Source organism: Chelonoidis abingdonii, chromosome 4 (assembly GCF_003597395.2).
Source record: "Chelonoidis abingdonii isolate Lonesome George chromosome 4, CheloAbing_2.0, whole genome shotgun sequence".
NCBI lineage: Eukaryota > Metazoa > Chordata > Testudines > Testudinidae > Chelonoidis > Chelonoidis abingdonii.
The window spans coordinates 47,202,553-47,227,755 of NC_133772.1; the positions used below are offsets into that span (position 1 = coordinate 47,202,553).

General features: G+C 40.5%; 1 protein-coding gene across 1 annotated transcript in view; it reads left to right on the forward strand.

Annotated features, from left to right (window-relative positions):
- The window catches only part of PIK3C2A (phosphatidylinositol-4-phosphate 3-kinase catalytic subunit type 2 alpha), a 98,755-nt gene that overhangs the window by 47,987 nt on the left and 25,565 nt on the right, over positions 1–25,203 (forward strand). Inside the window, 13 exon segments of the mRNA XM_032799235.2 lie at positions 5,292–5,334; positions 5,423–5,633; positions 5,723–5,845; positions 7,971–8,147; positions 13,332–13,443; positions 15,349–15,491; positions 16,723–16,911; positions 17,604–17,697; positions 20,103–20,197; positions 20,544–20,724; positions 21,312–21,416; positions 24,007–24,099; positions 24,844–24,973. Of these exon segments, the coding sequence (XP_032655126.1) occupies positions 5,292–5,334; positions 5,423–5,633; positions 5,723–5,845; positions 7,971–8,147; positions 13,332–13,443; positions 15,349–15,491; positions 16,723–16,911; positions 17,604–17,697; positions 20,103–20,197; positions 20,544–20,724; positions 21,312–21,416; positions 24,007–24,099; positions 24,844–24,973 (1,696 nt within the window).

Below are 25,203 nucleotides of genomic sequence, written 5' to 3' on the forward strand. Positions count from 1 at the left end.
TCTCCCTCATTCCCAAGCTGACTGGGAGATCTGAGGGGAAATGGGACCCAGTAGGACAGAATTCTGAGTCAGACCTCTGAAGAGGGCTCCCGGGCCACAGGAAGACAGGCTGCAAAAGGCCTTACCAAAGTTGCAGCCGAGCTACAGTTCCAGAGTGCTCTGAAAAGGTGAAGGGGGGAGGGGAAGAATCTAAAAAGGAAAGAAGCACAAAAATCCAGGAGATACAAGTTGTCATTGTCCTCCTTCCACTCCTTTACTGATGAAGGTGAGCTGTCTGACTCTGAAACCTTCCAGGGGGTGATTAGGGATAAAAGGAACAAGTCTGATAAGGGCTAGCATGTTAACAAGTGCAATGTCAGGCTGTATAATGTTCAAGAACTGAACGGGGTCTATCGATGAGATTGTAGCAGGATAGGATTCTTCCCTGAGAAGTGGGGTTCTGCCCTCAGGACTTCTGGATAGAAAGATGCCGGTTCCCTCTTTAAAAAGGGCTTTGAAGGTTCCTCTGCTCCCCTCCCTTCTCACCATCTCCGACGACAATCTGCTTTGGAAGAGCATCTCTTTCCTGCCTGGAAGATCTCAGGCCCTTGAATAGAGATCAGCCTGGCTTTGGCTCCACTTTAAAGAGTTTCCCTAGCAATAGCATTTGTAGCCAATGCCTCAGTAGATGCAGTGAGGTTCACAGCTTGAGCCATGGCTCTGAAAGGTGGATACTCACTAAGCAGGTCTGTGCTTGGCCAGGTTTACAGGGTCCATCCTTTTTGGAGAAAGGGTGCCTAAGGTGATGGGTGACAATGCGACAAAATACAACATTGTTTGGCTGTCAGAGAGGCACTCCTTTCATTCCTTATCCTCACAGAGGTGCCAGCAAATAGACATAAAATTCCCCAGGGGAGAACAGTGGAATTGAGGTCTGGGGGGAAAGTCCAGAGCATCGATACTCAGACCTCAGTGGTCAGGAGCCAAAGTAGCAATCAGCATTACCCAGAAGTGCCGCAGTAGTGTCAATGCATTATATCATTTTCAGCAAAATGACTGACCAGGTATTATTAATCAACTACAGTTGGTTACTAACATAACCAATCAGGATGCTTTTACTAACTAATTCAGTGTTTTAATATGTGCTGCAAAGAGCCTCATGAGGCACATTAAAGAACCACTTGCGAGCCTCAGTCTGAGTATCATAGAACTGGAACGGACCTCGAGAGGTCACCTAGTCCAGTCCCCGGCACTCGTGGCAGACTTTTAAGTATTAACTAGGGCATTGCTGACAGGTTTTTGTCTAACCTGCTCTTAATCTCCAATGATGGAGATCACCTCCGACCTGCCGATATCCACTTTATGACAAAGATCGCACAGACCTGTGCCCAGAGCTGAAACTAGGAGGAAGGATTTCCCATTTCCTAAAGGAATGGTTTTCCTCAACAAGTGGGTCAGGGAAGTAGCAAGCCAGGGGTGCTCATCTCATATGTTCTTCATCCAGTTACCCAGCTCCACTGACCCTGTAAAACAGTCTGATCCAGACCAAAATATCTCATTCTGGATATGGGAGTGATAGTGTGTTTCCTCAGAAGAAAGGTTCTCTGTGTTCTACATCTTCGTTGTACAGAAGCCCATTTGAGGGAAGGAGAGGGAGCTATCAGACCCATTCTCTGCAGAGTAGATAGAGACCCTGGCCTCTACAGTCTCATCCCTGGCCTGGAGGAGGGGGAGGAGAATTCTTGACTTCAGTAGATCTAGCAGAAACTTATCTCCATATCCCCATCATGCCATGCCATCACAGACTTCTGGGGTTTGCCTATGAAAGGAAACCTCAGTACTGAACACTCCCATTCAACCTGTCCTGGGTTCTCAGGGTTTTTACAAGGATGTTGGGGACAGAGCCAGAATCAGGTCACAGGGAACTCACCCCTTCCTGGATGACATCCTGATCAGAGCTCCATCACAATCCGCATCGCACAGGGGCGCGTGTCTCGGACATTGAATCTCCTCAAGGCACATGGCTTCATAATCAGTGCCAAAAAGGGTTCTCTGGTTCCATCCAGGAATCTTTCTTGTTCTAGAGCTTCAGGAGGCTTACCATAAGGCTATGTCTCAAACTGCTGGTACTCCTGGTGTCCTGCATGGGGCTCACGCCATCAGCACAATCACACATCAGAAATCTTCAAGCCTTCAATCTGATGGTGTGGGACCACTCCCTGGAACATGTGAAAGATCAAGTATGGTTCCAACACAGGTGTTCAACTCTACAGTGGTGATCAGCCCACGGCAATGTCTATGGTGGCATGCCTATCTGGCTTCCAGTTCTTTAAGTCCTCGCATCTGATGACGGGCTGGAGAGTTTACTTGGAGACCCAAATAGCCCAGGGCCTCTGGAGCCTGGAGGAAAAGGCTCACAGCATAAACTTCCTAGAGCTGAGAGTAGTGAAGCTAGCTCTGCGACGGTTCCAGCATATCCTAAGGGGGAACCATGTCCTTGTTCAATAAGACAATGACAACTAGAGTCACATGTAAACAACCAAGGGGGAGCAAAGAGGTGGCACTAGACACAGAAACAGTGCAACAGTGCAATAACAGTGCAACAGTGCAAAGAGGTGGGCAGAACAGTTCCTCTTTTCCCTCCTGAGCAATCCATCCCAAAGGGGGTCTGAAGTAAAAGGCAGCCTGGCTCAGCGTGGTCAGCAACTCCAAGTGGTGCCTAAATCAAGAGGTTTTGAATATCCTTGTTTAGATGTTCACTCTCCCTTCAACTGACTAGTTTGTGGATGGTACAAATGCGAAGAGGCCAGAATACTACACAGGGGAGGCAGACCCAGATCCATGAGGATAGATACCTTATTGCATAGTTGGCTGCAGGGACTATTTGCCTTTCCTACTACTGGAAAAGGTGGTCCAGAAAATAAAACAAGAAAAGGTGAAGGTAATACTGGTAATTCATTGGCCAAAGAGACCTTGGTACTCAGACCTGATAGAGCTGGCATCGGAACCCCCACTTCAGCTTCCACAGAGACCAGACATCCTCTCACAAGGTTCTCTTCTTCATCCAGACCTAAAACAGCTTCAACTAACAGCCTGGCTATTGACCAGAAAGCTCATCTGTCCTCCATAGTTAAGACATTGGTTTAGTCAAAGAGAGTATTGACACTAAAAGCAAACTCCTCTATCTTGTCCATATGCAGCAATTGGTGCCAAGAGCACAGTGCAAACCCAGGAATTCCAGCCATTCTGAATTTTCTCCAGGAACATAGATACGTATTGCAGCCTGGTACAATACGTATTGCATGTCAGGTGTCCGCTCTTAGTACCATGCAGTTCGCAGGCTCCTTGGGCTCCTTGACAGACAATCCACAGGTTAACCACATTCCTTCACAGTCTGATTTGTCAGACTAGTGGTCAGGCCACTCTTTCCCCCAAGTGGGACCTACTGCTAGTTTTGAGGGCCCTGACAAGCCATCCCTTCGAGCTTCTGACTTCAGTCTTCTTTATTTTTCCATTAACACTGATTTCTTAAAATAGTTGTCAGATCTGCCATGTGTATCGGAGCTAGCAGCCTTAACTGTACAGGAGCTGTGTGTTCAGAAGGACAAAGTGGTGCTCAGGACACCAGAATCCTGACTTCCTTCCACACTTCCCAAGAATTTCGTTCTTTCATTCTGTCCAAACCCGTATCTCACTGAAAAGGAGTGGCACACGGTAGGTATTAAAAGAACATTGAAAAGTTCTCAAGCATACTGAATCCACAACAAGATTAGGCTCCCTATTCCTATCCTTCCACGCTAAATGCCATGGACTTAAAGCTTCCAAGTCTGCCATTGATAGGTAGATTAGACTATGTATTGTGGAAACCTACAGATCATCAGAGGCTCCTGTCCCAAAGGGATCAAGTTGCTTTTCATGAGATTCTTAGCAACCTCATGGGTGAAACAAGCAGGTCAATTCACTTTGGAAATTTGCAAAGTGGGCCACTTGGTCTACAGGTAACATCTTCAAAGCACTGCAGGGTGGACCTTCTGTCTTCTGCAGAGATCTCCTTTGGCAGGAAAGTGCTGCAGGCAGTAGCCCAGAAATAATACAGACTTGAGCAAGCTCACAGAAAGGGCAGGGTACTTCTTTCCTGCCAAACTTGTTTCACTGCCCATTGCTTTGCAGATGTCCAGAATTGTGGGGGAGACAGAGCTGCAGAACAGAATTTCTTACCACTAACTTCCTTTCTGCTTGCAGCGTCTCCCAGCCTGGATGGCTCGTGAGTCCAGGGTCAGATATTAAGTGGAATTGTTACTGTATGACTGTCTTGGTCTAAGGTACAGTTATTTCATGCAAGTTTCACAGCTTGGGAATAACTCATGTGGCAGCCATCAGGAGCAGAGGTGATGTGGCCAGACCATGGAGCACCAAAACACTGATCCTTCTCGGAGTTGCTGAGTGAGGAAAGCAGGCCAGACATGCAGAATTGTGTGAGGTGCTCCTAGCAGAAAGGAAGTTATCAGTAAGAGGTTTTCCATTCTTTATGCTACACCAGTACCCCTTCATGACATGACAGTGATGTAATGGAAGAAAGAGCTTTCAGGTATTGCATCATACTACAAGTTGCTTTTTACACAAGAAATTGTTAAAAAGGAATAATGGAACAAATACGGAAAAATTAAGGCGTTAACTTCTAGTAGGTCTCATCAGTTATTTTTTGTTCAGTGAATAAAATATAGAGGTTAGCTGTATGGTAGAGAGACTTCTGATAGAATACACTTTTTTGAAAAAGTTGGGTGCTCCCTAGGTGTATAAGTTCATGCTTTACACTAAATTTGTTGCATAGTTTGAGAAATAAGTCTCGTATTAAAGAAAAAATACCTTGACTACTGTTTCAGTTTTTTCTAGCAGTGGTATATTGACCATAACAGTCCTTTTTCCTCTGGAGTAGCTGATCCGTATGCCACCTTTGTGTTCCCCTAGTCCATTGGTGTAAGTTAGAGCACCCTCAGCACTACTGATTTATTCTGATTTTTAATGGTCCTGTAGCAGTTGTTACATTGATTGTGGCTTTCCAGAGCAGTTTGCTCTGGTCTTGATCACTCACTGCGAATCCTCAGATATTCACATATGGTAGCTTCTATGGACTTTTTGTGCTAGAAGAGTGCAAAGGGACCAAAGTGTGAACCTAAATCTGGCCCAGTGTTCCAGGTATCGTAATGCGTTTAAACTACAAAGCTTGCCATTGAGGAGAATGGCAGTTGGGGTTATTTAGATGTAAGCTGCTTCAATGTTTTTTCTGAAATTTGCCATAACTTACTGTGCAGGTGTCCTTGAAGCCCAGTGATGACACTAGCAATGGTTCAGTTGGTAAGTAACTTTTTTTTAAATCTTATTTCAGAATAGTTTCAGATGGTGGTTTTAGGAAGATATGCATTAAAGATGTATTATAATCTAGGTTCATTGCAGCCTGAAAACCCTGTGCAAGTGAGCATAGACCAGTTGACTGCAGCAGTCTATGCCCTTCTTCACCTCCATTTAAACTCAGGCTGCAGTAGCAGCAATTCTTCAACAAAAAATAGAAGCACTAAGGAAGCATGGACTGCCACAGAGCACCTGCAATTCACAATATTTGCTGCCCATGGAATTCTTACCGCTTGGGTGTCAAAGTGAGTAATTTTATTAAACTAATGTCCCTTTTTACAAATCAGTTATCTCTTGTTCTTTCTGCTTCAACATACTGACCGTTCCTTTCCAGTTATGAAAAATACTACTTGGTTTGCTCTCTGACCCATAATGGAAAAGATCTGTTTAAACCTGTTCAGTCCAAGAAGGTTGGGACATACAAGAATTTCTTCTATCTGGTTAAATGGGATGAACTGTAAGTAATTTTAGTGCTTCTGCTCCTAAAATATTCCTGTCTTTTTTTTTTATTATAGTATTTTCTAACTATACTTACATAATGTACTGTTAGCGATCTAAGCTGCTAATTCTGTTGAACTCCTTAGTAAACTTATACTTTTTATTATCACAAATGTCTGACATGTTAATACTGTCTGGGTTAGAGTAGCACTTTACCCTGTTAATTTTGAAAGTGTGGGGGTAGAGGGAAGAAACAAATGCTCTCTACTAATATGCTGATTGTTCACATTTCTAAACAGTTGGAAAATTCACATTTTAAAAAACTCCTCCCTTTTTGTGGGCACAATTTGCACCTATAAAAAGGAAAACAGGAAGAAGGCTTCTTCAATTATGGCCTGAATATCTAGGGAGGAAAAAACTTGTTACGGTATTGTAAGTACTCTGGAAGCTTGCCTTGTCATTGGAGTCACTAAACATTTTTCAGTGATAAGCTAATCTTTGCTTAAATGCAAGCAGTGTGTTTTAACACTTGTTTGCAATGTATGACAACAGTTGTGCGTATATTATAATTTTAAAAATCTTAGATGGGAGGGCTGTCACTGGCAGGAAGACACTCTTTAAATGCTCACTTAAGAAAATCAGATGTTTTTTGCTATTAAATCTTATCTTCTGTGTGGGAGAATGTTTAAGTGTCCTTGAGTTAATTTAGATGGAGGGGGGGAAAAGGGGGCGGGTAATGCAGGAGGAAAACTGTGCATTGATGGTGTTCTAATCCTGGGGGTTAAAAATTGGCTCCCCTCACCCATTCACTGTTTGTGTTTCAGTACCTCCACCACTCCACCCTCATCACACTTAAAACAATAAAAAGTGTCCAGACATAGGCTTTGAGCACCTACCTCTTTGTTTCAAATTATAAATTTAAATACACAGTTCAACTCTCCACTTCTACTAGGCAACATCTTGTAATCCAGATGCTACAAACCTACACACCTGCCTATATCTTAGTTCCCTATCTCTTCAAAGGCCAGGTTAAACAAATGGGCATTGTGGTCAACAAAATCCTGGCTATTTTACACCAGGGCAGAACAGTGTTTCAAATTCCCTGGAACTCTATATAGAATGACTAAGTAGCTGCCTTCTGTTATACGGAGGGATCTAACCTGAACGTCTCTGCTGATAGTAACTGGGCAGTGTATCCCTGAGAGACAGGTGGTCTCTCAAGCTAATTCCAGGTCATTTAATGTAGGAAGTGTGTAGGGTTTTGGCGTATTAAAACTGACATTACAATAAAACTAAAGAATACTTCAAGGCAGGAAAAATAATTGTGTGAATTTTACTCTGTCCATTGAATTTTAGTGTTTAGCAAGATTTGAAGGTTCTACTTTGTGTGCCATTTCAGTACATGTAAATGCTTACATGAAACAGCACTTCGTTTGGATGGAAAACCTGTTGTCTCAAAGCTTGACTTTATTATTAAACTTAGAAAAGTAGAGCTGTTAAACCAAATCTGTAGGCTCTGATATTGAGCAAAAAGAAGTGGAAAAATTAATACTAGACAGTTCAGCTCCTTGGAAAGAACACGTAATTTTACACATCTTATCCGTTGAGAGGTACTTCTGAACTTAGAGATGATGCAGGATTGTTGCCTTGACCCTTCAGAAATTGCACACAGTCAGCTTGTGGAACTCCTTACCTGAGAAGGTTGTGAAGGCTAGGACTATAACAGCATTTAAAAGAGAACTAGATAAATTCGTGGTGTGATCGATAAATGCTGTTAGCAGATGGGTAAGGAATGGTGTCCCTAGCCTCTGTCAGAGGATTGGAGATGGGTGGCAGAGAGATCACTAGATCCTGCCTGTTAGGTTCACTCCCTCTGGGGCACCTGGCATTTGTGTATGTGTAGACAGATCCGGGCTAGATGGCGTTTGGTCTGACCGCCGTAACGGCGTCTTTAGTTACGACAGTAGAGATGTGATGCAGCGTGTGAATAATGAAATTGCATATTAACATTTCAACACCAAAATTCACTTCGCGTTGTGATGAACGCGAAAAAGCATTAACCATATATTGTAACTTCCTTTTACAGATTCTATGCTTTACTTTTCTTCTGATTGAGTCGTCTTTAGACATTTTTATTTTAGCAGAAACAATTTTTCCATCCAGATTTCACAATGGCCATTGGAGAATCAGTCTTGTGTCTCACTGTGTTTTGGAATATTAAATCAAATAGTGGAGTTTCACTGCTGATCTAATATAATACAGAGAAAAGCCCGAGATGTTGGGTCAAGTTTCGTTTACCTCTTTTTTTTTGATTGTAGACGGTAAGGCGAATCCAAGAATGTGTTTATTTTTATTAGCGCCCAAGTCTTTAAGGAGTTTAGATGATGCCACGAAGTGCGAGCGAAGCTGTTTTTCGTGTGCCCATTGTGTTTCATAGAATGATACGGTATATACAGATGTGATGCTTGTGCTGCGTTGGAAGTTACGTTGCTAATTAGAATGTGAAGGATCAATCTTTAATAGAGAATCTGTTTTAAGATGCCTGTATATCAAATGGGTCTGCATCTCCTAACAGAACAGACTATTAGGATCGGTTTGATAGGCTGTTGGATATACTTAATAATCAAGACTGTTCATGATTTCACCCCCAGCATTCGGAAGACACCCGTGGCGCCCGTGGTTTTTTACCCAAAAGCTTATGCCAAAATAATCAGTTAGCTCTTTAAGTGCACCAGACGTCCTGTTGTTTACAATGATAGTTTCCAAGATAGAGACCACAGTGGGTAACAGTACTTCAGAGTGGCAGCAAGTTTTAGCATGAGAGAGCATCCTTGACGGCAATCCTGACATCCAGCAGTAGGATCTGTGAACATGTAGATTACATATATGTAGCGTACCACAAGTGTGTGTCCACATGTCGACAAATTAAAATGTACTGTTTTCTTCCACTGACTGAGAACATCGTAGGGAAGGAGAGAATGCACTTGATAAAACAGCATCAGGGCCATTTGCTAGAAGGTTGTGAGAGGCAGATGAGTTCACTATGTATGCAAGTGTTAAGCAGACAGGAGCTGTAACAATGTGGTGGGTAGAACAGATTTGGTCAGAGAGCTGCTTCTAGAGTGGCTCACAGGGTGTGCACACACAAGCATGGTCCAACATATGAACGCAGTAAAAGTGCAACAGCAGAATAGAGGGAAACACACCAAGCAAGTCAACGCAGACACCGCAGAGCAGCAAGCTCTCTGAAGCAAACACTTATGCTTTAACATGTTGTTTTATGGGTTAGTTTTGTTCTAGCACAATGCTTTTGTGCTGAGGTAGACTGTCAGTTTCCTCATCAGGCATTTTAGTTCTGGGGACCTCAGTTATTCTCTCACAAGGCTCGCAATTCCTTCCAGTAGCATTAGTTGGAATTAGCTGAACTAAAGAATAGTTGCTCGGCAGGAGTTTGACTCAAAGTTTAAGAGCTTTCATCCAGCTCATGCAACCTTGAACAATAGGGCATCAACGAAACCTTTTCACCCAGGGACATTGACTTGTATATGAACACTGTTTTGGACTGTGTTCATTGAGAGAAATCAGTTCTTGCAGTGCTCTTAATGATGGAGATTGGAGAAAATGAGAGGCTACTTTAAAAAATGGCATCTGGGAACTCTCCTTTGCATTCCTTTTGTGAAATTCAATTTTTAGTGGTCTAGAAACAGTCAGTCTCTTCGAGTCTCAATCTTCACATGAGAGCAGTAACCTTGGTTTATTATCTAAGTTTTCTTTTTCTTATTTTTTATTTTATGATAAACCATATCAAACTTTGAAAGAGTTAAAAACTCAAGTACAGTGATGCCTCTAATCCTGTCTACAAAAAGGTGGATAGAATTGATTTATACATTTAAGCTGCCTTAGTGTTACTAATGTAGTACACTAATTCTGTAAGTTGCTTATGCAGTAGTTAAAATGATTATGGAAGCTCTGAGCAAAACAAATATAGTTTGTATGTAACAAAGATCACTTCCAGCCTATCCACATTTACGAAAAGTTTACTGGTTCACAAATTTACACCCAGAGATTAGAACTGAAGGCTTTCTAGTTTTACAGACACTGAACAGTGGTTTCTTGTTGTAGACAGTGAAAGTGTTATGTGACTTTTTTAAGTAAATCTGGGGTCAGATTAAAGGAGAGTGTAAATGATCATGGTATTTAATTTTCTGTCTCTTAGAATAGTTTTTATGTGCCAGTAACTAGTGTTCTCCCCCTGTACATTCACACTTATTTAATAGTGCTGGATTCTTTTTGCAAAGGACTTAGTTGACAGTATAGATCTGGGGACACTGATACCACTAATGCTGGACACAAAGCTACAGTCACAAGAAACTCCTCAGTCCCTAGCTATTGGTGCTGGATACTCAACATTGAACTCAGTGATAAGCTCAGAGACCTGCATACTGTTAAAGTGGACATAAGAGCTACATCTAGTGCAATGTGACCCTGATCTTAGTCATGGCCTCTACTCTCTACAATAGTATGAATAACAACTTTGAGTGGCTCTTTAAAATCAGTGCTGGACCTACACCATACCAATTTTAGTCAGCTCAGTCTGAAGACTCTCCGCTATCAGAAGGGATTTTGAGGCAGCTCTCACCGGCTTTGCTGATCCATACAGTGCCTCTGCCATAAAGAAATTTTCTTACTTTTTTTAAATGAAAAGCAGCAGTCTTAACTATAAACAAAAGTAGGTACAAACAGGGGCAGCTCTATGTATTTTGCCGCCCCAAGCACAGCAGTCAGGCGACTCTCTGCAGCACGCCTGCGGGAGGTCCGCTGGTAACGCGGATTCAGCGGCATGCCTGTGGGAGGTCCGCCAGTTCTGCGCCTTCGACGTACCCACCACCGAGTTGCCGCGGGACCGGCAGACCTCCTGCAGAAATGCCGTCGAAGGCAGCCTGACTGCCGCCCTCACAGTGACCAGCAGGCCGCTCCCTGCGGCTTGTGGCCTCAGGCATTCATTTGTGCACTGGTGCCTGGAGCCTCCCCTGGGTACAAAGGGGCAGGAGACAATTAAAACTAAAGGGAAACATTTTTGAACACTGAGTTTTAAACCTTCAGCTCTTCAGCAGGAACTAAGACAGTTGGAGCCATTTCACTTGGAATCCTCCATGAGGGAGAGGTAGGTGGCCAATATAGGCTAGGAGATTCTAGATACTCATAAGTGGGAATATTCAGAGGCCTCATGGAAGAAGAATCAGAAGATGGATCAGACGTTTACCAGACTTAATGACTAAAATATGGATTGTAGGATTAAAATAACTTACTATACCTTGTAAAAGTTTTCAGTTAAAGGAATGTGAAGATAAAGTGGTAAATGTTAGAAAGCTCTTTATCATTGAAGACCACTGGCCCAGATCCAAACCTTGCTCAAGAAAGCTGAAGAGCAAAGCTCAGGCTGGGGATGCAAAGGTAACCATAGTCACCTTTGTGCTCCTCTGATCTTGAGCTGATCTGCCCCAGGCTAGTCCCCAGGCACAACTTGAAGGCTTCGGCATTTTACCCTTAGGTCTACACTGCAATAAAACACACCCGTGGCTAGTCTGGGTTAGCTGACTCAGGTTTGCAGGGTTTGGGCTATAAAATTGCAACATAGACATTTAGACTTGGGCTACATGGATATTTTTCAGCCCCAGAGCCCAAACCAGCTGCCCTGGGCTATGACACTTAGTGTCAGAATTTTTTTATCACAGTGTAGTCTTGCTCTGAGACCGTTTCAGCAGCTGAGATTTCTGCAGCACAGGAGTGCTCTGACCATACCCGCTGCACCATTCATGAAGAAGTGATGCATTACAGTGGTCGTGTGCTACCTGAGGACTCCCTGTTGTCAGGGATGCACAACTGCCCTTGTACAGCTGAGGAGTTGGTCCTATGATCCTGCATCTAAGTGTTTTTTACCAAATAGGATAGTGCTTATCTTCAGCTGAATGTCAAGTTGTCAATTATGTCGTATTGTTGGGGTACTTGGAGAGAGTCCTGTCAACAGTTTGAAGGGCAGAGAGATGGATATATCGTATGTAACATGTGAGAACTATTTCAGCTCCCTGAAGCACAAGGATCCAAAGGAATGTTGGACTAAAGTCGGATGAATAACTTGCATACAGTAGATGTGGAAATGCTAGCGCAGATTGACAGTGGACTACTACAATTGAATGCAGGCCAAGGTAGTTGAGGGATACAAGCCAAATACTCCAGCTGCATTTTCAAATAACATCAATAACAAGGGGATCTAAAAATTGCTACTCACTAGAACATTGAAGATTCAAAGGTCATTACTGTGCTGTGAGAATCTAAAGCCAGATTGGAAGCACTCGTGATGAAGTGGGGGTTTGGAAAGGATACAGCTCTTCCATTCTTGCTACCACATAAGGGAACTAACAAGTGCATGAAAGAATACTGTAATTCTGTGTTCGTTTGTTCTTCAGTGGCACAATTAGCTGGTGGTTGGGTTTTTTATTATGAACGTCCATATTAATAAAGACCACGGTATCACTGCCTCTTCTCTTCCCCCTCTTCCTTCCCAGCCCCTTCTCCCCAACATACTGAAAGCTTGATCATCCCTTTACATCTTTCTCATGAAACTAAACTGTATTGACTAAAGGTTTTTTTGATTACTTGAGGCAGGAATTATCTGTTCTATTCAATGCCCAGCACACTGTTAGAACTCTGTAAATATATAATTGCAGCCACTCATACTAATAGTATAATTTTTTAGTAGTAATATGAAGTTAGTTGCAAAATGTTGCATCTGCAGCTAAACCAATATGTGGTTTGATCAAATAATAGAAGCTAGAGATGAAAAAAGATCCCAAGTCCTATCCCCTTGTTGGTGCAGGATTGTTGCCTGTAGAATATTTACTTTGGTTGCAAGCTTTATTTGCTCCACATGGGTAACCTGTGCTTCATTTTATTTATCTGAGAGGCTAAACTTTTTTCTCTTAGCCAAGTCCACCATTTCAATATTGAACTTTATCCTTCTGCCTCTGCTGGCTTATAGCTGCTCACAGGTTCAAGCATTTTGAGGACTTAAAAAATAAATATGGAAGATAGTCAGATGAACATACATAGGAGAATGAAGTTATTCTTTGTAGTGATATTCTTTTGGCTGCTCAAAAACACAGTTGCCAACAAATGGCATGCTTCCAGTGTTCCCTCTGTGTCCAGAAGCTTAGTATAGAACCTCTTTTTGGAATAAAAACAGTTTCTTCTTTCAAGGAAGGTTATTGTTTGAGAACATCTATGTTTTGTGACAAACTTTTGCCATTATAGAGAACCTGCTGATAGTCCATTTAAATTATGAAGATACAGCAGATTAATATTTCTATCATTTGTGAGCTACCATCTTCTTCTAATGGGTGTTTGCGCTTCCCAGATTTCTTACTGTTTCTAACAACTAACTTTTTGAGGAGTAGACACAAGATATAGTTACTGAAAATACTGTGCTTTTTCCTTTGTGTTCTTAGTTTGTTAACTTGTGGGACTAAGCTCTTACACTTTTGGACTTCATCACATGTGACTGCAGCATCAGGAACTGCCCATAAAAGAGGAAATCTCATGGAAAAAATAGTTTTGCAGGTAATATTTTTTCTGATTTACTTTAGTGTTTTTGTTTTGACTCGAATACATACTGTTTGTATGCCATAAGTGATCAAGAATTTAATCTGTTGGCAGAAATAGATTGATATCACTTGGGAGGCGAGGGCCACAGGAACCTCTTCATTGTGCAGGGTATGGTAGGTGATACCAAACCAAAATACCAGTATAAAAACTAGGGCTGTCAATCGCAGTTAACTCGTGCGATTAACTTAAAAAAAAAAAAAATTAATCACAATTAAAAATTGTGATTAATCGCAGTTTGAATCGCACTGTTAAACAATAGAATACCAATTTAAATTTATTAACTACTGTGGCCTGTTTTTCTACACTTTCAAATATATTGATTTAAACTACAACACAGTGTGCAGTGTTAACTTTATATTTTTATTGCAAATATTTGCACTGTAAAATGATAAAAGAAATAGTATTGTTCAGTTCACCTCATACAAGAACCATAATTAAGTATCCTTATGGTGAAAGTGAAACTTACAAATGTAGATTTTTGTTTGTTACATAACTGCATTCAAAACAGAACAGTGTAAAACTATAGAACCTACAAGTCCACTTGGTCCTACTTCTTATTCAGCCAATCACAAAGAGAAACAGGTTTGTTTACATTCACAGGAGATCATGTTGCCAGCTTCTTGTTTACAATGTCACCTGAAAGTGAGAACAGGCATTCACATTACACTTTTGTAGCCGGCATTGCAAGGTATTTACTGCCAGATATGCTAAACATTTGTGTGCTCCTTCATGCTGCGGCTACCATTCCAGAGGACATGCTTCCATGCTGATGACCCTGCTTAAAAAAATGCATTAATTAAATTTTGACTGAACTCCTGAGGGGAGAATAGTATGTCTCCTGCTCTGTTTTACCTGCATTCTGCCATGTATTTCATATTATAGTACTGTCGGATGATGACCCAGCATGTTGTTTTTAAAATGAACACTTTCACTGCAGATTTGACACAATGCAAAGAAGGTACTATTGTGAGATTTCTAAAGATAACTACAGCACTCAGCCTAAGAATCTGAAGTGCCTTCCAAAATCTGAGACACAGGGTGTGGAGCATGCTTTCAGAAGTCTTAAAAGACCAATACTTTGATGCGGAAACTACAGAACCCGAACCATCAAAAAAGAAAAATCAACCTTCTGCTGGTGGCATCTGACTCAGATGATGATGAAAGTGATCATTCGTCGGTCTGAACTGCTTTGGATTGTTATCGCGCAGAACATGTCATCAGTATGGATACATGTCCTCTGGAATGGTGGTTGAAGATGAAGGGACATATGAATCTTTAGAGCATCTGCTATGTAAATATCTTGCAACGCTGGCTACAAAAGTGCCATGTGAATATCTGCTCTCACTTTCAGGTGACATTGTAAACAAGAAGCTGACAGTATTATCTCCTGCATATGTAAACAAACTTGTTGGTCTGAGTGAGTGGCTGAATAAGAAGTAGGACTGAGTGGACTTGCAGGCTCTAAAGTTTTACATTTGTTTTATTTTTGAATGCAGGTTTTTTATACATAATTCTACATTTGTAAATTCAACTTTCATGATAGAGATTGCATTATAGTGCTTGTGTGAGGTGAATTGAAAAATATTTTTATTACAAATATTTGCTGTAAAAAATCAATAAAGTGAGCACTGTACACTTTGTTGTAACTGAAATCAATATATTTGAAAATGTAGAAAATATGAAAATTTAAATGGCGTTGTTTAAAAAAAAAAATTAATCACAATTAATCGCACTGTTAATCACTTGACAGCCCTAGTAAAAACAGTGGTAAGTGATCACTGATGCAGTAGTTCAGCGCTAAGGGAGCAGTTTCCGCTTTCTGAAAGCTTTTAAAGACTAGCTTCTGTTTTAATTTTTCAGGTTGACTTTCCCTCCCTGGCTTTTGATATTGTATACAAAATTCCTCAAGCTGCAAACGATTTGGTACATCATTCAATAGAAACATTGGAAAAAAATGTAAAGGAGCGTCTTCTTGCTATCCTTGCCAGAGATGGCACCCTTGGGTATGTTAATGTATTGTAGCAATATTTTATCTTTCTACATGTAAGGAACTCTGTGAAGAGGGACTTAAGTCCATAACTTTAGTTAAATTTCCTCTGTGCTAGTCTGAAATATTAGTTTAGTGTTTTTGAAGTCCTGTGACTGGCTTAAGTGTTCTTTATGTACCCCAGAGAACCGTCTTCTTGAAATTACAACCCCTACTTGTTTTTTCCACAGCTTGTACCCTGGCATCTCCTTTGTTATACTAGACTTTTCTCTTTTTGACGCCTTTCTGCAAAATGTGCTTGCTTGGAGCTCTTCAGACTGTAAGACAGTGTTGGCAAATTAATGATCTGGCAGGTGCTGTGAATGAATTTCTGGCTTTTGGGATAGGAGGACAGTGGATATTTAAAATGTGGCAAGGCTACGAGAGAACTGGAGAAGGAAGGAGAAAATGACAGACTAGAGTTCTAAGGGGAGCACCTGATAATGTTATAAATGCCATATCTGTTAACATCAGTTCCTGTATTACAACAGGACTACTGGCCAGGATTCTGTATTTAGAATACGCTTAACCTTCTTAACTTCATAAACAGCACAACGTTCTCCATTAATAAGGCTGAAATGCTGTTGTGAGGGGAGCCTCCTATGTGACTATATCCTGACCCTTTTTTTCCTTAGCTGGGAAGGAGATGGGACACAGTGTTGCTTGTTATCACCTAAAACTTGTCGCCCCTACTAAAGGCTGACATACAATCTACAGCCACATGTGCCCCATTTCTTTCACATAAATGAGGCTTGTGTGCAGCTCTCATTATGAAGAGTTTCAGTTGAACTGGAAACACAAGAACCCATTTTTGAGGGGAATCTATGTAGTAAGTTAACTTTTCACAGAACAGTTGAAAAGTAGGTTTCCTGAAGCTGCTATATACGGTTGAGAGATCACTAGGAGAAATTAAGATATTGTACGTGACGGTCTTCCTGTGTCATCTGTGTTGAACTAACACTGCAGTATGGCGTTCGGCTCTGCTCCATTTCAGATGAAACTTAAAATGATAAAGTTCCGATTGCTGCTCAAAGCAATCTACCATTTCAGTGGTATCTTCCTCACTGCCCACTTTAAACTTTTAGGTTGTATTCAGACTTGGAGGTAGATGAAGTGACTTATGTATGTACTTTGGCAAGGGCTTTGGTATTCTTCAGAGTAAAGATAGTCATTCTTATAAACTAAACTGCTGTTTGGACTGTCTGCAGGCTATCAAAGGAAGATAAAGAATTTTTGTGGGAGAAGCGACATTATTGCCGTGGACACACACAAAGCCTTCCAAAAATATTAGCTAGTGCCCCACACTGGGACTGGGCAAGTCTTCCTGAAATATACTCACTGCTTCAGCAGTGGCCTCCCCTACCTCCTTTGACTGCTATGGAACTACTGGATTCAAAGTAAGTGAATTCCATAAATTATATTGGGTGTTTAATTTTTTCCCAGTGTTGTTGTATTGTGCAGATAGTTAGCATGCTAATTTGTAATTCACTGTAGAATTGGACATCAGCTGTTGAATTAACACAAGTTAATGTCCACTGCACAATCTGTAATTTTTGTTAACAAGTTATAGCCTCCATTAACTTAAATTGTTTGGCTTGCATAGTTAGAAATAGCTATTTAATGGATTTCTAGTTAAAAAAGTACACAGAAAAGGTTTGATTGCCAACAAAAGATGACTTCTAAACTATCATTGATAGGAGAATTTTCTTCACTTGTAAAATATGGCCTAAATGTTTATACCAAAAAACCCCTTGTCAGCATTTCAAAAGCTGATTTAATTTCTTTGATAAACTCAGCCAAATCGACATCCTACTGTGACATTACAAGAGTAGACTTAAGTGACTCACCTCAAAATCTATCCTTTTACTATGAGAATAGGTTTGCTGTCTAAGCAAGCTGTTAAGACACATTGTTAGAGGGTAGGTATCCCTGGACTTGTGTGTTTAAACTGTGCCTTCTATGTGGAGGGCCTGATACTGTTGGGGGCGTGCAAGCACTACAACAATAAAGGTTAGCTCTCAAGACTTAGTTGTGTATCTCTGCTGAAGTTAAAACAAACAGTGAGTGTGGACTTGTGATACTCTTGCAGGTTTGCAGATCAGGAAGTGCGAACCACAGCTGTGAATTGGATTGAGGCAATAAGTGATGATGAGTTAACAGACTTTCTCCCTCAGTTTGTGCAGGTGAGATTTATTGCTGACCCTTTTTGTACATTTTCCAACATTAGAACTCTTGATGAACAAATCATTTTTTGTATATTTTGTGTGTGAAAACACACATCTGGGTCCTTTTTCAATTAGTGTTGCCATTAGATGGCTAGGTTCAGAGAGGTGCTGTGAGTGATATTAAATAAGTTACTTAGGTTACATGCTGGGTTAGGTAGAACAAAAAATAGAATTATACTCGCACCTTCTGGATTCATGTGAGACTTCTATGTACTAAATAAATGGTCGCTTTTTAAACTTTACCTTTATAAAAACAATAAAAATAAACACACTATGAAACAAAACATATAAATGCATAAGATGGAAATAGCATATAAATAACAAAATTCAACATTCATTATTTGCAAAACCTGGTGGGGAGAAGTGGGGGGAGGGCATGACCTCATAAAGGTAATGCAAAGCATCAATTACTAAAATGACTACATAGGTAAATAAGTGAGTAAACAACCTTGAGTATCAGGGACTATTACACCTCTACCCCACCACAACGCTGTCCTTGAGAGCGAAAAATCCCTACTGCGTTGTAGGTGAAACCAGGTTATATCGGGGTAGCAGTGGCAGGGCTCCAGCGGTGATTTATAGGGCCCCAGACTCCCTGCAGCAGCCGGAGCCCCAGGCCCTTTAAAGCGCTGTTGGAGCCCTGAGGTTACCGAGCTATATGCGAACCCGTGTTATATCGGGTCTTGTTATATTGGGATAGCAGTGTGTATACTAGACAGCAAAAGTAAGCAATAATTTTCATGTAGGACCAGACATCCTGGAATTTTTTTCCAAGCACTTCTATTAGACAGTATTTTTTTCCAGTGCAATAGTAGAGTGCTCTCACTAACCCAGTCTGTGTGTATGAAGGAGGAACTGAAGATTTCCATCTTCTCAAAATAACTTTTGGCCACTACAGTAGTTACTGCAATCCATTTCTTCATGCCATCTAGTAATAACAAGTCATCCAGCACCCCTATACTACACAAGCTTGGACAAAGAAGGATGGTGACACTTCATGTTTTTGAGAGCACACTGAATATGGTGATCTGGAACACATGCATTTTTGACAGGTATAGAAGATGTGTGAAATGTTGACATGTGGCTCTCTGCATCTCCAACATTTGCCATGTGTTACCAATTGAGACTTAAACAAAAGTTCTGGAGTCCAGTAATGCCTGTTTTTGTTCTGGAAGAATTGTAAGGATAAAAACTTGAAGTATCTTTCAGGTTAAGCCAGTTACCTTCCTGGATTTCTGTTGTGGTACTAAGGCTAAGTTGTGTGCTGGTTTTTTTTCCCCATTTTTCTTTGACTGAGATTGAGCATTAAGCCACTTTAAGCAGTTCCTCCAAAGTTAACTTTGTTTCCTTATTTCTTAACGTATTCTTCTAGAGGTGAGAGAGTTGAAATAGATCAATTCTTTCCCTATCTTTTCATGAATCCTTAAGCGTGGCTGCTGAAAGAAGGAACTGAGACACAGTGGTATCTGTTGTTTGGTCTCCCTTGATGATTTATCACCTTGTATCTTTAATTTGTTAGACAATTTGGATAGAAAAAGGATTAAGTGTGGAGTTGGCCTTGATCCTGAGGCACTGGTTATCCCATAGTGGTAGATGAAGAGAATTAGTAAGATCAGACGCTGTAATCATCTTAACACATTGCAGGATGCCCCATGTAGACACAAAGACTGGATTTTTCTTTAAGGGAGTCGGTATCTCTTAAGGTTTGTAATAGAAGAGAGGGAACCAAATGGCATAGCTAAGCATGATGGTTTTTTGGTCTCAAACCAGGCTGGTATGTGTACAGAGACACTGGAGAGGGAACCACCTTTACAATAGGACACATTTGAAATGCTAGATAATATAGATGCAAATCTGGCAACCCTATACTTCCAGTTGCCCAGAACGTTTTAAGGGTCTTGGGTGACAAATGAGGCTGTTTTTTATCCCATATAAATTGTATAAGCTGATTTATTGAGCAAAAAGCAAGGGAGTGACCTTGAAAGGCAATAGGTCAAGGACATAAGTCAATCTGAGCCAAAATAAATATCTGCCCATTTGTATTCTCCTGAGTAAGGATAGAGGTGGGAAAAATGTTATTACTTACATCCTTGGTAACTTGTTTTAATATATAGTCTATTGGTCACTCTCTTTGAAAAACTGATATAAAAGACACACCTGAAGCTGTAGTGGTATTTTAATCATCTAAACTTTCACAGATGATCTGGAATTAATAGCCAGAGCTAGTAGTTGTACTCTGCTCTGAACCCCTAAGGATCCTCTGGCCACCACTGAACCTCAAATGTTATAGGTAACCCCCCAAAAACAACCCAAGTCAGTGTATAATCTAATTTTAAAAATTGACTGATTTTCTTACATTTTAGGCGTTGAAGTATGAAACATACCTGGACAACTCTTTAGTCAGATTCATTTTGGCTCGGGCATTAGGAAATATTCAGATAGCACACTGTGTATATTGGTAAGAATGTCTTTCCTTCTTTATTTAATTACAGTCAGATTGGTGTTTTCAGAACAAAGTAATTTGCTGTCTAAATGCTAAAGTTTCATTAATGTGTGAGAGATCAATAGACATTACATCAAGTCAATGTAATGTGCAAAAGATAGTGTTCCTTGTAATAAAACCAAATGAATCCATAAGAACCAAACACACACAGTTCTCAGAGTGTTACTGATTTACAGCAAGTAATGTATGTCTGTGCAGTGTTGTGTAACAGACTTCTTAAAAAAGGCTTACTACTGAATGCTTTAGAGGGGAAATATTGGTTTGTAGGGAAAACTACTAACTTAAATACCTGCTATTTCAGGCTTCTGAAGGATACCTTACATGATGCAAAATTTGGGGTAAGGTATGAGCATATTCTTGGTGCCTTCCTCTCAATCTGTGGGAAAGGGCTGAGGGAAGAGCTGGAGAAACAGACCAGACTGGTACAGCTTTTGGGAGTGGTAGCAGAAAAAGTAAAACAAACAAGTGGATCTGCTAGGCAGGTGCGTATGCTTAACTTTTTAATATTATGTGTTAGAGGGATACAACTGATTTGAATTTCAAAGTAAATGTATTCAGCCTCAACATTAAATAATCACTGTATAAAAGTATAGTAAGATGTTAAATGTTTTGTCAACAGAATAATTGTGCATGTAAAAGAGAGAGGGGAAAAACACACTTTTGTCAATGACTAATCTTCAACTGCTAGCTGTAGCTGTGTGGGAGGAATGGTTATGATGGGAGGAAAGGAATTGGCAATGAAATTGATGTTATAGAATTTGGCCCCATTCTCTCATAATATATGGGGCCCTGTTGATAGGCTGTTAATGCAAATTTATAATTTTATAGATTCAGCACTGAAAAATTTCACTAGCATGGCATTAGGGCTGTACTGGTGGGGTTATAGTGTTTTTTGGATGAGAAGTAAAATAGATGTTATGACTGTGGTAACGTAAAATCCCATGGCACTTTTCAGGAATTAGGGCATTGGCTCTGCTGTTCTGCATAATTATTTTGCTTGTCAAAAATTTCCCTGTAGGTATTTTAATGGATTAATGTCAGTTCTGCATTTTAATTTTTTTGCTCTCAGGTTGTCCTGCAAAGTGGTATGGAACGTGTACAGTCCTTTTTCATGAAGAACAAATGCCGTTTGCCTCTCAATCCCAGCCTTGTGGCAAAAGAATTAAATGTCAAGGTACAGTATAGAAAGACTTTTTTTTTAAATCAGCATTACATGCTTGTAATTCCTGAAAATCAGTGTGCAGAAAGGAATATATCATGTATATGAAAAGTGTTACACTGGTGGGGAATCTTTCTAAAATAGCCTTTAAAACCAGACAAAATTAAATTAGTTGCGAAGAGAGACAATGATTATGGAAATATTTGGTACACAGCCAGACCAAGGTTTGAGTTAACTTGCTACTTCATCAGAACCTAGTGGAGCTCTCCTTACATAGCAGCAAGGACCTGGTCATACATGAGTCATAAAAACATTGCGTGAGAACAGAGGAAGTTTCAAAGCATGTGAATGGAAAAGTTAAACAGCCTCCAGCAATGGTCAAAGGAGAAGGACATGTACAAGACTAAAATATTTTGACGGATATATTGTGGAATGGAGCTAACTAGGGGTGTGATTGGATGTGTTCCTCCGATTCTCCATGCTAGGGAGGCAAAGATTCTATTTTAAAATAAGAGTTTTTATGCAGCTGGGAAGGTTAGTGAACACGAAGTTGGAAAAACATATGCAAGCTCTGACAGTCTTCAGAGCTTTTGAAGCATAAGTTGCATACAGTGTCTTGTATGCTTAATAATACAACACTTATGCATTACACAATATGTATGCCAAAGTTGTAAAATAAGATTATAATCCCATTCCCTTATGAGGCTGAAGTTATAAATGCAATCAGACTGTCTGGAACAAGAAAATATTGGAGTTTTGAATTCCATGCTGTGAAAAGAGGAACTGTATCTCAAATTGTAGAAGCCTCAACTCTGCTGACACTTAAATCAGAAACCAATAGAAACTAGAATTTTCCAGGAGACAGCAGCAGTAATATGATTCTAATGGGTGTGTGGCAGAGAAATAAGCTGTAAAACTTCTGAATAAATTGATACCAAAACAAATTTGCATGTACTGAACATTGGTCCTAATCCCCATGAGGTTCCTGGTGGAGAAGGGGAATTGAAGGAACTATACTATGTAATCAATAGAAAGTAAGAAACTGAGATATGGGAAAGCTCCGAACTTGTATTCTCTTCAGATCTCAAATTTACAGTTCAGAGACAGCAGTAAATCCAACTTTGAATAGCTTCTTCAGTTAGAATGTCGGTCCATTTTTTATTCTTTCTTTATATTGTGTTAAGATATTTTCTATCTTGCATACTGGCATATGTACAAACATTTCATAAATATAAGTCAAGGGGTTCCTGCCCAAAGGAAGCAGATGTATTGTCCATAATCATCTTGGTGAAAGAGCCTGAGTACCTGCATGGACTTACGCCATTTGCTGGTTGTCTAAACTGACTTTCTGTCTAATAAAGTCGGTAAATCCAATGCTCTGCCTCTAGCCCAGAGATGTTCAGATCTAGGGACTTTGTTTAAAGTGTCCAGACTGTCTAAGCTGCTGTGATAGCACATATGGAGAGACATGGACTTGTTTTCTTTGGGGCATGTTTATCCCACCAAAGTCAGGGTAATTGTCCTGTCCATCATACAAGGCCTCCAAGAGGAAAGGGCAAAAAGGGTAGCACAAGTGGCATTGCAACCTGGCGCACACAGTCACAGCACCACTCACTGATATTTGGCCTGGTGGCCTCTCCGTTGTGAGTGATAGGCAGCTGGGCCAAAAGCTGAGTGGCATTGTGACCCCGCGTACCAGGCTGCAACACCCAGAGCGGGGAGCTGGGGCCAGCCCCATGGGACAGAAATCACTGCTGCCAGACTAGTGTGATACAAGCACTCTCCAACACCCCAATCTCCGCTCAGTGTTTGTTGTTTTTTTGGAAGGGTGGGAGGCCTCAGTTTCATATTTTGCGTCAGACCCCCAAAAAGTTCTCTGCAGCCCTGCCACCATATTTTAGGAGAAATGGGAGATGGTGTGCAGATTTCTGAGAAAGTAATGATTCCAACCAGGAAGACAACCTATCGAAGATTTTTTTAAATATCTTTCAAGTTATGGAATATATTAGTGATACTTGCATATTAAAATACACATGTGAATAAAATGCTATGTCAATTGATTGTATACAAGCATATAAGACATTGTTAGGGAAGAGACAGAATGACCAAAAGGAGGAATGTAGTCACTACTGTTAACTAGCAGGCATGTCAGAACTGGGCATTCAAGAGATAGTGATTGGAAGATTAAACTCCATTCCAAGATGTTAGGTGTATAGTGTGGTGAATCCTGGGGCAATGAAACATTTTTAACCTTATTTTTAAATATGCATGTCAGATGTAAGTCTATTAAATATCAACACCACAATTTAAAAATCTTGTTGGTCTCACAAAAGCAGCAACATTTAGTTATTGGTTGTGTGATGCTCCCAGGAATGGGAGTATGAGACCACACAATCTAGAGAGTGCTTTGTGATATATCGCCACCTCATCCATCTCAGAACTTGCATTGTTATAGAGTGTGCAAACATTCCAAATATTAGTAACTGTCTGACATGCTAGCAATTTTAAACTATCTCTCTGCAAACTATTAACATTCTATTTGATTTCTAAGCCAAAAAAGTTCAGTCATTATCCTTCTAAGGATTAAACTATCATGTACTTGCAGGCATGTTCCTTCTTCAATTCTAATGCAGTACCACTAAAAGTCACATTGGTGAATGCAGATCCTCTGGGAGAAGAAATTAATGTTATGTTTAAAGTAAGTTTTTGGTTTTTTCCCCCCCTGTTCTACTGGAGGAAAGAGATGGGGTTGTGATAACTAATGCCAACAAAACTAGCTAGCTTTGCGATGGATCTACAGGCTATTAGCTGCATCTTGAGTCTTCTCTCTATATTTAGAAACTGACTGACTTAATTGGATGAATGAAATAGCTAATGTCACAAGAGTGGTTCACATTTGTAGAAGGTTGAAAACTTCTTTATACTTATATGGCTCCCATCGTGGTCATATCTTAGTGCTCCACAATCTTTAATGTGTTTATCTTCAACACCCGTGAGGTAGGGCAGTATTATTTCCCCTTTTACAGATGGGAAATTGAGGCAGATACACACTAAGTGACTTTCCCAAAGTCACACCCTGTCCATAGTGGAGCTAGAAATTGAATCTGTTTCCCAAGGCCGAGTCTAGTACTCTAACCATTAGACAAGCTGACCTCTCCTCCCCTTCTTGGAGTGAAAGTGTAACGTGTAAAAAGAAAAATACTATGTCCATCTTTCAAAGAGTATCTCAAGGGCTAACTGAGATGGCTGAGTATATTGTGTGTATATATAAAATGCCAATTTTCAGTTTATACAAGCTTCATTGTGGCCCATTTTACGCTTTCTCTGCACCAAAGGAAATAAGTCATTCGCAATTTAAGAAGAAAAGTATGGTTTGTCTTACTGGGGATATCTGTCTAGTTCATTGTTCAAAGTATGCTTTCTCTGCTTATTTTTATTTAAGGTCGGAGAAGATCTGCGACAAGATATGTTGGCTTTACAAATGATAAAGATTATGGACAAAATCTGGCTGCAAGAGGGACTGGACCTGCGGATGGTTATCTTCAAGTGCCTCTCAACTGGAAAAGATCGAGGTGCAGTAGCCAGATAGACACTGCCCCATGTATTCCTGCACTTCTCCTCGTAAAGGGCTCTACAACACATTCTTGGCATCACGCTTCAATCAGTTAAAAACCCACCGGTTTCTCATGAATGGCAGATGTATGTAACAATGAATGTTAGGAGTAGACCCCCAGAAGGAAACTCAGCACTTGAGCAAGAGTGCTTTACCAGTGTAATAGTATTGTGAAACAAAACTGATTGG